Source organism: Pristiophorus japonicus, chromosome 2, assembly GCF_044704955.1.
Source record: "Pristiophorus japonicus isolate sPriJap1 chromosome 2, sPriJap1.hap1, whole genome shotgun sequence".
NCBI lineage: Eukaryota > Metazoa > Chordata > Chondrichthyes > Pristiophoridae > Pristiophorus > Pristiophorus japonicus.
In genome coordinates, this window is record NC_091978.1 from 154,767,679 (window position 1) to 154,780,084 (window position 12,406).

The following is a 12,406-nucleotide window of genomic DNA, read 5'->3' on the forward strand; positions in this document are numbered from 1 at the left end:
CACAGAAAAATGGATACAAATATGTAACGTGGTCCCAAAACACTGAAATGTTTTCATAAACGAATGGACAATTAGAAACAAACAGAATCCAAAAATGCGATCCCTGAAACAGTACTATTCATACAATCCGATTTAAAATATACGACTTATTCAGGCACTAGTAAACATCATTGCACACTCAGAAGGTGCCTTCAATTCTGCACAAATTCATAAGCTGAATCAGAGTTCACACAAAGTGAGGACAGAAATTCTTTATAAACGCATTGCTGAGAAACAAAGCACCTTATTAAAAAGTAAAATTATACACACGGCGGAAAGGAGAAAAGAAAAACAATCGATTACAGGCCTGGGCCACACGTTAAGAAATGAAATCGCTCACCTGTCAACAGGCGCTTCCTCCTCCTGCTTATTTGGGTCGTTTTCATCTGCAATCAAAATAACGGTCGGTTAAAAAGATCAAATGGAAAGACGCTGACCGACAGTCGGGCTCCCGTTTGGAGTCTGCCGACGTGTTGAACCTTCTGGACGCTGACTGACCGACGGGCTGTGGGATAGGCGAGGCCGGGCCCCGAGCCGCAGATTGATTAAGCCGAAGGGCGACCCTCACGGGCCGGGCCGCGCTTTACCGCCTCGCTAACCGGCAGTGAGCGGCCAGGCCGCAGACTGCAGCTCTCTTACCTCCATACAGCCACTGCTCCTCATCCTCGCCGGCTGCCGCATTGCCCGCACCGACCTCGTTCTCCACGTCTGCTGACATGAGTGTCGGTGTGGTGCTGATCGCCGTGTCCATGATTTGGGCCTAGTTCTGCTTGCTCCGTCACCGGTTCTCCTCAATGCGCAGATTCGCTCCGAAACTGACCTTTAACCCAGGAAACTCAACAGCGGAGCAGGGACCTCTGATCCGGAAGCAGCCGCCTGCACTCAGTGCCTTTGGTAGTGCCAGTCAGGGTTGGTGATGGGAGCCCAGGAAAGAGGTCAATCAGTGCCAGACTGCAGGCAACGGTTTAATACACCTGCAAAATGTAACCGTTTTGGATTGTGACACAATAGGGTGGATTTAAAAAAGCATTTTCTGTATAAGAAACAGATAAAAAGAATTTGCATTTATACATCATTTTTCACAACCAACTAAGTACTTTTGATGTGTAGCCACTGTTGTCATGCAGGAAATGCAGCAGCCAATTTGCACACAACAAGCTCCCACAAACAGCAATGTGATAATGACAGATAATCTGTGTTTTAGTAATGTTGGTTGAGGGATAAATATTGGCCAGGACACAAGAACATAAGAAATAGGAGCAGGAGTAGGCCATAAGGCCCGAGCCTGCTCCGCCATTTAGTACGATCATGGCTTATCTGATCATGGACTCAGGTCCACTTCCCTGCCCGCTCCCCATAACCCTTTATTCCCTGATCAGTTAAGAAGCTGCCTATCTCTGTCTTAAATGTATTCAATGTCCTGGCTTCCACAGCTCTCTGAGGCAGCAAAGTTCACAGATTTACAACCCTCAGAGAAGAAATTCCTCCTCATCTCAGTTTTAAATAGGTGTCCCCTTATTCTAAGATTATGCCCCCTAGTTCTAGTCTCCCCTTTCAGTGGATAACTCCCTTGCTCTTCTTCAAAATAGTGCCATGGATCTTTTACGTCCACCTAAGACAGAGCAGACGGGGTTTAACGTCTCATGCAAAAGATGGCACGTGCGACAGTGCAGCATTCCCTCAGCACTGCATTGGAGTATCAGCCTGGATTTTGTCTGAGTGCGACTTTGAACCCACAACCTTCAGACTCAGGCGAGAGTACTATCAATTGATGTACATCACACACTTCCTGTGACACTTTGTTGATATCACAGTATCTAATTCACCGTGGAGAAACACAACAGGAAATCTGCTAGTAATACATTGAAATCCTGCGTAACTTACTGAAAGCGTCCCGTCACATTTCAGATGTCACAATTCACATTCCACTCTCCGGATCTAGTAAACCCCATGTTACTCCCCTCCCCCCACAAGTGCCACTAAAGCCCAATATCACCCCAGCGCACTAAATACCAGAGACCTACCTTCAACTGGATATGTTTTGCAGTTTATCTTCTGCTTTAAAAATGGTAAAAGATAAAAACCATTAAATACATAGGTAAAGGAATATATAATATAAAGGTCACTGATTATGGTTTCACAGAATAATGGACAAAGTAATGGAATTCTCAAAGCAACAGTAAAAATCTCAACATAATTGACTTGTACAATCAGTGGCCCTGATGATACATTGCATCTTAAGCATATCCTCTGACTTGCCCGAGGAGATCTGCGAGTCATGTATTAAGTCTTGCACTGAGCAAGCATTTCTCATTAATGTATTAACACTTCTACCATCACATTTTATTGATATCTCTATTTTAAAACATCCTAACTGATCACTCATTTTGTCATAACCTTTTAGCCATGCTTTTGTTCGCACCTTAATTTTTATTTATTATATACAGACATATGAATCAGATCCTCCTAATTTCCAAAGGTAGCACTGTGGAATCTATTGATGATTCCACAGTTAAAGCGCTATTAAAATGCTTATTGTGCTAATAGTATAAGCTCTTTGTGCTTTAAAAAGCTAAAAAGATTATTGCTTTAGCAGAGCTAATGGCAGGTGCTGCAGTGGATGGGTGAAAGGTGCCTAAAGGAAAATAGAGTGCATCCTCGGGCCGACTCAGACTGCTGAAACAGCATTTGCGGTGTTGCTGAACTGGGAGCTAATGTAGGTCAGCGATGGGTGAATGGGACTTGGTGTGGGTCAGGATAAGGACAGCAGAGTTTTGGATCAGCTCAAGTATATCTTCGATGGGACGCTGAGCAAGAGAACATTGGAATCGTCTTGCCTGGGCGTAATTAATGCATGGATGAGGATTTCAGCAACCAATGGGCTAAGGCAGGGGTGGAGATGGGTGATATTATGGAAGTGAAAGTCAGCGGTCATGGTATTGGAAGCTCAGCTTGGGACCAAATAGTACATAGAGGTTGCATACCATCTGCTCAGCCTCAAACATTAGCCAGGGAGGAGTCAGGAGTCAGTGGCTAGGAAACTTGAATTTGCAGTAATATTTAATTGGAGGAAATTTCTTCTCATCCAATACTGGATGTTGGACAAGCAGCATGACATATCAAAGGTGTTGAGAGAGGTGGTGGTGAGGTAGATCTGGATGTCGTCAGCATGCAAAGTGTACATGTGCAGTGGGCTTAAAGGGACAAACTAGATTAAAGACACATCCATCTTAGCAGCTAAACATCATGCTTGGTTCCACACAAACCCTGCACAAAGCCACGTAAGATCACTTAGTATTATATAGTAACAAACTGCACATAACACCATATAATCATCATCATCATAGGTGATACCTCGTATCATAGAAACATAGAAAATAGGTGCAGGAGTAGGCCATTCGGCCCTTTGAGCCTGCACCACTATTCAATATGATCACGGCTGATCATGCAACTTTAGTACCCCATTCCTGCTTTCTCTCCATACGCCCTGATCCCTTTAGCCGTAAGGACCACATCTAACTCCCTTTTGAATATATCTAATGAACTGGCCTCAACAACTTTCTGTGGTAGAGAATTCCACAAGTTACCAACTCTCTGAGTGAAGAAGTTTCTCCTCATCTCGGTCCTAAATGGCTTACCCCTTATCCTTAGACTGTAACCCCTGGTTCTGGACTTCCCCAACATCGGGAACATTCTTCCTGCATCTAACCTGTCCGATCCCATCGAATTTTATATGTTTCGATGAGATGCCCTCTCATTCTTCTAAATTCCAATGAATATAAGCCGAGTGTATCCAGTCTTTCTTCATATGTCAGTCCTGCCATTCTGGGAATCAGTCTGGTGAACCTTCGCTGCACTCCCTCAATAGCAAGAACATCCTTCCTCAGATTAGGAGACCAAAACTACACAATATTCAAGGTATGGCCTCACCAGGGCCCTGTACAACTGCAGTAAGACCTCCCTGCTCCTATACTCAAATCCTCTCGTTATGAAGGCCAACATGCCATTTGCCTTCTTCACCGCCTGCTGTACCTGCATGCCAACTTTCAATGACTGATGTACCATGACACCCAGGTCTCGTTGCACCTCCCCTTTTACTAATCTGTCACCATTCAGATAATCTGCCTTCCTGTTTTTGCCCCCAAAGTGGATAACATCACATTGATCCACATTATACTGCATCTGCCATGTATTTGCCCACTCACCTAACCTGTCCAAGTCACCTTGCAGCCTCTTAGCATCCTCCTCATAGCTCACACTGCCACTCAGCTTAGTGTCATCTGCAAACTTGGAGATACTACATTCAATTCCTTCGTCTAAATCATTAATATATGTTGTAAATAGCTGGGGTCCCAGCACTGAACCTTGCGGTACCCCACTAGTCAGTCTGCCATTCTGAAAAGGAGCCATTTATTCCTACTCTTTGATTCCTGCCTGCCAACCAGTTCTCTATCCACGTCAATACATTACTCCCAATACCATGTGCTTTAATTTTTCACACCAATCTCTTGTGTGGGACCTTGTCGAAAGCCTTTTGAAAGTCCAAATACATCACATCCATCGGTTCTCTCTGGTCCACTCTACTAGTTACCTCAAAAAATTCCAGAAGATTTGTCAAGCATGATTTCCCTTTCATAAATCCATGCTGACTTGGACCGATCCTGTCACTGCTTTCCAAATGCGCTGCTATTACATCTTTAATAATTGATTCCAACATTTTCCCCACTACCAATGTCAGGCTAACTGGTCTATAATTCCTTGTTTTCTCTCTCCTTTTTTAAAAAGTGGGGTTACATTAGCTACCCTCCAATCCATAGGAACTGATCCAGAGTCTATAGAATGTTGGAAAATGACCACCAATGCATCCACTATTTCTAGGGCCACTTCCTTAAGTACGCTGGGATGCAGACTATCAGGCCCTGGGGATTTATCGGCCTTCAATCCCATCAATTTCCCTAACACAATTTCCTGACTAATAAGGATTTCCTTCAGTTCCTCCTTCTCACTAGACCCTCGGTCCCCTCGTATTTCCGGAAGGTTATTTGTGTCTTCCTTAATGAAGACAGAACCAAAGTATTTGTTCAATTGGCCTGCCATTTCTTTGTTCCCCATTATAAATTCACCTGATTCTGACTGCAAGGGACCACATTTGTCTTCACTAATCCTTTTCTCTTCACATATCCATAGAAGCTTTTGCAGTCAGTTTTTATGTTCCCTGCAAGCTTACTCTCATGCTCAATTTTCCCCCTCCTAATTAAACCCTTTGTCCTCCTCTGCTGAATTCTAAATTTCTCCCAGTCCTCAGGTTTGCTGCTTTTTCTGGCCAATTTATATGCCTTTTCTTTGGATTTAACACTATCCCTAATTTCCCTTGTTATCCACAGTTGAGCCACATTCCCCGTTTTATTTTTATGCCACACAGGGATGTACAATTGTTGAAGTTCATCCATGTGATCTTTAAATGTCTGCCATTGCCTATCCACTGTCAACCCTTTAAGTATCATTCGCCAGTCTATTCTAGCCAATTCACGTCTCATACCATCAAAGTTACCTTTCTTTAAGTTCAGGACCCTAGTCTCTGAATTAACTGTGTCACTCTCCATCTTAATGAAAAATTCTACCATATTATGGTCACTCTTCCCCAAGGGGCCTCGGACCACAAGATTGCTAATTAATCCTCTCTCATTACACAACACCCAGTCTAGGATGGCCAGCTCTCTAGTTGGTTCCTTGACATATTGGTCTAGAAAACCATCCCTTATAAACTCCAGGAAATCCTCCTCCACCATATTGATACCAGTTTGGTTAGCCCAATCTATATATAAAGTCACCCATGATAACTGCTCTACCCTTATTGCATCCGTCCCTAATTTCCTGTTTGATGCCATCCCCAACCTCACTACTACTGTTTGGTGGTCTGTACACAACTCCCACTAGCGTTTTCTGCCCTTTGGTGTTCCGCAGCTCTACCCATACAGATTCCACATCATCCAAGCTAATGTCCTTCAATACTATTGCGTTAATCTCCTCTTTAACCAGCACGCTACCCCACCTCCTTTTCCTTTCTGTCTCTCCTTCCTGAATATTGAATACCCCTGGATGTTGAGTTCCCAGCCTTGGTCACCTTGGAGCCATGTCTCCGTAATCCCAATTACATCATATCCATTAACAGCTATCTGCGCAGTTAATTCATCCACCTTATTACGAATGCTCCTCGCATTGAGACACAGAGCCTACAGGCTTGTTTTTTTAACACTCTTTTTCCTTTTATAATTATGTTGTAATGTGGCCCTTTTTGATTTTTGCCTTTGATTTCTCTGCCTTCTGGGGATGATTTGCTTCCATGCCAAAAAGGGTTGAGTTCACAGGTGTTTCAATGAAGGATCTAATATTCCAGGTCCCAAACTAAATCTTGAAGGGTGGAAGATGCCTGTGCGTGGATTTTTTTAACGTGTGGTGGTCCAGTGGCAAGGATTAACAAGACGACTGGAGACCAGCTCTGCTGCACAGACCTAGTGCGCACACATATCGCAGTGTGGGCTGGCCCGTGCAGCCTCCGGGCCCTCGCCTCGTTTGGGCCCCGAAATCACGCCACTCCACGATCACTCGCTGCTCCTTCGTCCTGACCTCGCTGCTGCTGCTGCTGCTGCTGTACCTGCCCACGCTCCAATCACTGACTTGGGTTTTTACATAATCCAAAATTAACCAACGAGAACAGAGTATATTCACTATTGAGCAGGAAAGAGCTTTCCATTAAGCAGCAGCAAGCCATGGGAGAGAAAATGAGAGAAGGAAATCTGGACATACATCCACAGTCAGGTAGTGTCAGACAAAAATGTAAACATATCCACTGAACAAATTATCCAAAATCACATTCTGGATATCATCATATTTAGGCTATAAATGGACCAAGCTCTGCATGTCTTAGGGGTGTGCTTAAATGATTTTAAAAGGTTCTTTGAAGAGTACCACTCACCCATCACCCCTGTGCTCGCTGACCTACATTGGCTCCCGGTTAAGTAACGCCTCTATTTCAAAATTCTCATCCTTGTTTTCAAATCCCTCCATGGCCTCGCCCCTCCCTATCTCTGTAATCTCCTTCAGCCCCAAAACCTCACTGAGATGTCTGCGCTGCTCTAATTTTGTCCTCTTGAGCATCCCTGATTATAATCGCTCAACCATTGGTGGCCGTGCTTTCTGTTGCCTCGGCCCTCAGCTCTAGATTTCTCTACCTCTCTTTCCTCCTTCAAGACGCTCCTTAAAACCACCTCTTTGACCAAGCTTTTAATCACCTGCTTTGATTTCTCCTTATATGGATTCGTGTCAAACTTAGTATCTCATGATACTATATAATAACGGATGGTGAAGAGATTTAAAGATGAATTAGATACAACAGCTCAGTTAATTCACTTTAACATTCGTAACTAATACTAATGTTTTAAATCTAATGAACCGGAAATGTTGGCATAAATAATTAATTAAATTCTGATATGGCAGTGCAGCTGCTCAAAGTTGCCAAGTACCTGACATCACACATGCGCGTTGTTAATCCTTGCGGCGGGTCGTGGAATTCTCTCAGACGTCATCAACCTGCGTTTGATTGTGTGCCACGCCTTCTTTAGGTGACGGAGTCGCTCCATGTCGAGCGTTGCCAGCTTCTGTGTCCATAGAGACGGCCGGGGGTCGCGTTCGAGCCCAGCATCACTTAGAAAGCATGAGCGATGTCGCCGGCGCGGGGCCGGCGCTCGGCAGCCTCGCCCACCGCATATGGGAGAGGGTATGCGAGAAGGTGAAGAGGGCGGTGGTGTTCATGGACCCGGGGTGCGCCGAGAGTCTGCACTGGGTCGGCGGGATGAGCAGGCTGCTCCAGGCCGGGGCTCTCAACGTCAAAGAATTCAGCTGCTTCGAAGCTGGGGCCCCAGAGCAGGCCAAAGCGGTGTTCGTAGTGAGCACTTTGCTGAAGGGACGCACAGCCGACGTGATCCGCGACATCGTAACCCTCAGCTCCTTCCAGTATTGTGTGGTGATCACCGCTGTCAGCCACTCTGTCCACCTGTTTGCCAATAATGTGACGGCCGAACTGGAGCACGAACTGGTCTTCGAGCAATTCGGGGAGCTGCTGTGCCAGTGGATGGGCAACATGAATTACACCGGCGAGGTCATGCACCTGCCCATATTAATCGCACCCCTCGCTCCCCACCTTTTCCTCACTGCAACCTATTCGTCCTTGTTTTCGTTTGTGCCTCAGGATCTGAAACTTATAAACAGCACCAGACCCGACAAGAAGTTGTTCGGCAGCTTGAACGACGTTGATTACCAATCTTTGCCCTTTGAACTTCAAATACAGATCAGGTCACTGGTTTCATCCTTGAACTCTATGTTTGAACTTGTGCAGCTCAAAGAAGAATGTTTTGCAGTTGGGCCAACTAGCAGAATAATTGCAGGAGAACTTGCTAATCATCCACAGGCAAAACACAGAAGAAAAAATGCTCAACACAAAGCATCTATCGTCTTTATAGATCGTACACTTGATCTCTCGGGTACAATATACATTTGTTCATGTTTTTTTGTTCCATGTCACATTTCAGGTTATGTTGTAGTGCATTATAACCCAAAATTAATGCTTACTATACTGGTTGGCATCAATTTTGTAATTGCATATCTTATTTTGCCACAACATTTTAGTTTGGGATATCCACTTGAGTGACGTGATTAAGTAGGAAATAATTCAACTTCTGTTAGGAGATTGTGCATAACATTCTACTCTGTTCTGAGTTGTCATAATTCTGAATTTCTCCAATTTGCCATTACGACATCCCAATGTACTTGGCTACTGTCATGTTTTAAATTTTCGTTATGTCATAAGTAGTCCTGTTCTAGCATTAAATATTTCCAACATTTTCTGTTTTTAGTCAGTAGGTCAGGCAGCATGTGTGGAGAGAGAAACAGAGTTGATGTTTCAGGTCGATGACCTTTCATCAGAACTGGATAATGTTCATGATATAACAGATTTTAAGCAAGTGCAGGGGCAGGGAAATGGGGAGGAAAGAACAAAAGGCAAGGTCTGTGATGGGGTGGAAGGCAGACAACCACTGACCCTATTTTTCACATGGCAGTTGCTGATGATTCTACCAATTCCATTTTGCCTCTTCCAACTTATATTTTGTTTCTTTTACTTGTCCCATTACCATCTCCTTTTACTTTGTGCAATCACACCTTTTTGCCATTTAATCACTCCTGCCTTCCACCCTATCACAGATCTTTTTTGTTCTATTCTCCCCTCCCCTGTTCCCTGCCCCTGCATAGAATCATAGAATTGTTACAACACAGAAGGAGGCCATTAGGCCTGTCGTGTCCGTGCGGCTCTCTGCAAGATTACTTCAGCTAGTCCCACTCCCCCAGCCTTTCCCTGCAGCCCTGCAATTTTTTTTCCTTCAGGTACTTATCCAATTCCCTTTTGAAAACCATGATTTGAATCTGCCTCCACCACCCTTTCAGACAGTGCATTCCAGATCCTAACCACTCGCTGCATAAAAAAAGTTTATCCTCATGTCGCCTTTGGTTCTTCTGCCAATTACCTTAAATCTGTGTCCTCTCGTTCTCGACCCTTCCACCAATGGGAACAGATTCTGTATATATATTCTGTCTAGACAGCTCATGATTTTAAACACCTCTATCAAATTTCCTCTCAACCTTCTCTGCTATAAGGAGAACAGCCCCAGTCTATCCACATAACTGAAGTCCCTCATCCCGGAAATCTTTTCTGCACTCTAAGGCCTTCACATCCTTCCTAAAGTGCAGTGCCCAGAATTGGACACAATACTCCAGTTGAGGCTGAACCAGTGTTTTTATAAAGGTTCATCATAACGTCCTTGCTTTTGTACTCTATGCCTCTATTTATGAAGCCCAGGATCCCATATGCTTTTTTAACCACCTTCTTAACCTGCACTGCCACCTTCAATGATTTGTGTACATAATACCCCCAGGTCTCTCTGTTCATGCACTCCCTTTAGAATTGTACCCTTTAGTTTATATTGCGCCTCATTCTTCCTACCAAAATGTATCACTTTGCACTTTACTGCCTTAAATTTCATCTGCCAAATGTCCACCCATTCCACCAGGCTCTCTGTGCCCTTGAAGTTTATCACTATCCTCCTCACTGTTCACTATACTTCCAAGTTTTGCGTCATCTGCAAATTTTGAAATTGTGCCCTGTACACCCAAAACCCAATCAGTAATATGCATCAAGAAATTAATTGGTCCTAGTACCGACCCCTGGGGAATCCCACGTTGTACCTTCCACCAGTCTAATAAACAACTATTCACCACTGTTTCCTGTCACTTAGCGTATTTCATATCCATGCTGCCACTGTCCCTTTTATTCCATGATCTTCAACTTTGCTGACAAGCCTATTATGTGGCACTTCCATCAAATGCCTTTTGGACATCCATGTGCACCACATCAACCGCACTACCCTCATCTGCCCTCTCTGTTACCTCATCAAAAAACTCAATCAAGTTAGTTAAACACGATTTGCTTTTAACAAACCTGTGCTGGCTTTCTTTAATTAGTCCACACTTGTCCAAGAGATTGTTAATTTTGTTCCAGATTATCGTTTCTAAAAGTTTGTCCACTACCGCAGTGAAACTGACTGACCTGTAGTTGCTGGGTTATCTTTGCACCCTTTTTTGAACAAGGGTGTAACATTTGTAATTCTCCACCCCCCCCTACCCCCCGTATCTAATGAGAATAGAAAGAATATGGCCAGTACCTCCGCAATTTCCACCTTTACTTCCCTCAGCAACCGAGGATGCATGCTATCCAGTCCTGGTGACTTATCAACTTTAAGTACAGCCAGCCTTTCTAATACCTCTTCTCTCAATTTTTATCACACCCAGTATCTCAACTACCTCCCTGTTCACTACGACTTTGGCAGCATCTTCTTTCTTGGTAAAGACAGATGCAAAGTACTCATTTAATACCTCAGCCATGCCTTCCATGGATAGGTCTCCTTTTTGGTCCCTAATGGGCCTCACCCCTCTTACTACCTGTTTACTATTTTTATGCCTGTAGAAAACTTTTGGATTCCTTTTTATGTTAGCTGCCAATCTATGCTCATACTCTGTCTTTGACCTTATTTCCTTTTTCACTTCCCCTCTGAACTTCCTAAATTCAGCCTGGTTCTCACTTGTATTCTCAACTTGCCATCTGTTTTTCTTCATCTTACTCTCTGTCTCTTTCGTAAACTCGGAGCTCTGGCTTTGGTTGCCCTACCTTTCTCCTTCGTGGGTATGTACCTCAACTGTACCCAAACTATCTCCTCTTTAAAGGCAGCCCATTGTTCGATTGTACTTGCTTAAAATCTGTTATATCTCTAACTTTTTCCAGTTCTGACGAAAGGTCATCGACTTGAAATGTTAACTCTGCTTCTCTTTCCACAGAAGCTGCCTGACCAGTTGAGTATTTCCAGCATTTTCTGCTTTTTTCAGATTTCTAGCTTCTGCAATATTTTGCTTTGTTATAACATTGTTTGCTTCTGAACACCTACTTAAGAATATTGCTGGATTACAGATGACCAAATAGTTCAGTGTACTGTCATCCTTGATGGAAACCAATGCTCTTCATGTCATGTTGTGTGAAACATGTATGTTGCTGACTTTTGGTAAGGGGAAAAAAGCAGGAAAAGTGCAGCAACACCACAACTATTTTGAAGCCAGCAAAAACAAATACTCAGAAGGAGGGAAGCAACCATGTAGGTTGAGGGATTACACATCTGAACTTTAAAAATTTATATACTTATCTGAAGATACTTGTTTTTGGACATTGCATGTCAAGATTAAATATCTCCATTGTAATACTTATGGATAATGCATTATCTGGAATGCACTACCTGAAAGGGTGGTGGAAGCAGATTCAGTACCAACTTTCAAAAGGCAACTGGATCAGTTTTGAAGGGGGAAAACATTTTGTAGGGGAGTGGAACCAATTGGATCGCTACTTCAAAGGGCCGGCACAAGAACATTGAGCTGAATTGTCTCCTCCTGTGCTGCATCATTATATGATTCTGATATATATTTTTTTAACTTTTTTTCTATTTCGGAGACACTGCATATAGTTGCATTCTGAGACATGTGCAAATATTGACTCGCTCTTCAGGATCCCCTGTTCTAAATAATACTGAAAGACTGTGTCAGCAACTCAAATGAAAACAATGCTATCATTATAGACATGTTTAGCACAGAACTAACATTCTAGTAAGTCAACAAATACAGAAACATTCAGAAATTTGTTGACCTCACAGACCCTCCAGGGTCTGGAGACTACTGTACGAAAACCCATGATTTGCAAAGCATTGCAACAACATCA

General features: G+C 43.5%; 2 protein-coding genes across 10 annotated transcripts in view; one reads left to right on the top strand and one right to left on the bottom strand.

Moving 5' to 3' along the window:
- Positions 1 to 7,581, bottom strand: part of fip1l1a (FIP1 like 1a (S. cerevisiae)) — a 108,876-nt gene extending 101,295 nt beyond the window's left edge. For 4 of the 9 annotated variants that reach the window (XM_070870036.1, XM_070870024.1, XM_070870031.1 and 1 more), the window contains exons 1-3: positions 2,064 to 2,094; positions 679 to 1,013; positions 380 to 425 (exon numbers count right to left, since the gene is read on the bottom strand). In XM_070870036.1, the coding sequence (XP_070726137.1) occupies positions 380 to 425; positions 679 to 790 (158 nt within the window). In that variant the 5' untranslated portion in view covers positions 791 to 1,013; positions 2,064 to 2,094. Of the gene's footprint in view, positions 1 to 379; positions 426 to 678; positions 1,014 to 2,063; positions 2,095 to 7,562 lie in introns of those variants that run through there. The other 5 variants (XM_070870047.1, XM_070870044.1, XM_070870038.1 and 2 more) reach the window with 2 other exon arrangements.
- Positions 7,582 to 7,656: 75 nt separating this feature from the next.
- Positions 7,657 to 12,406, top strand: part of scfd2 (sec1 family domain containing 2) — a 544,849-nt gene continuing 540,099 nt past the window's right edge. The window contains exon 1 of the mRNA XM_070870049.1: positions 7,657 to 8,579. Within this exon, the coding sequence (XP_070726150.1) occupies positions 7,754 to 8,579 (826 nt within the window). The 5' untranslated portion in view covers positions 7,657 to 7,753. The remainder of the gene's footprint in view (positions 8,580 to 12,406) is intronic.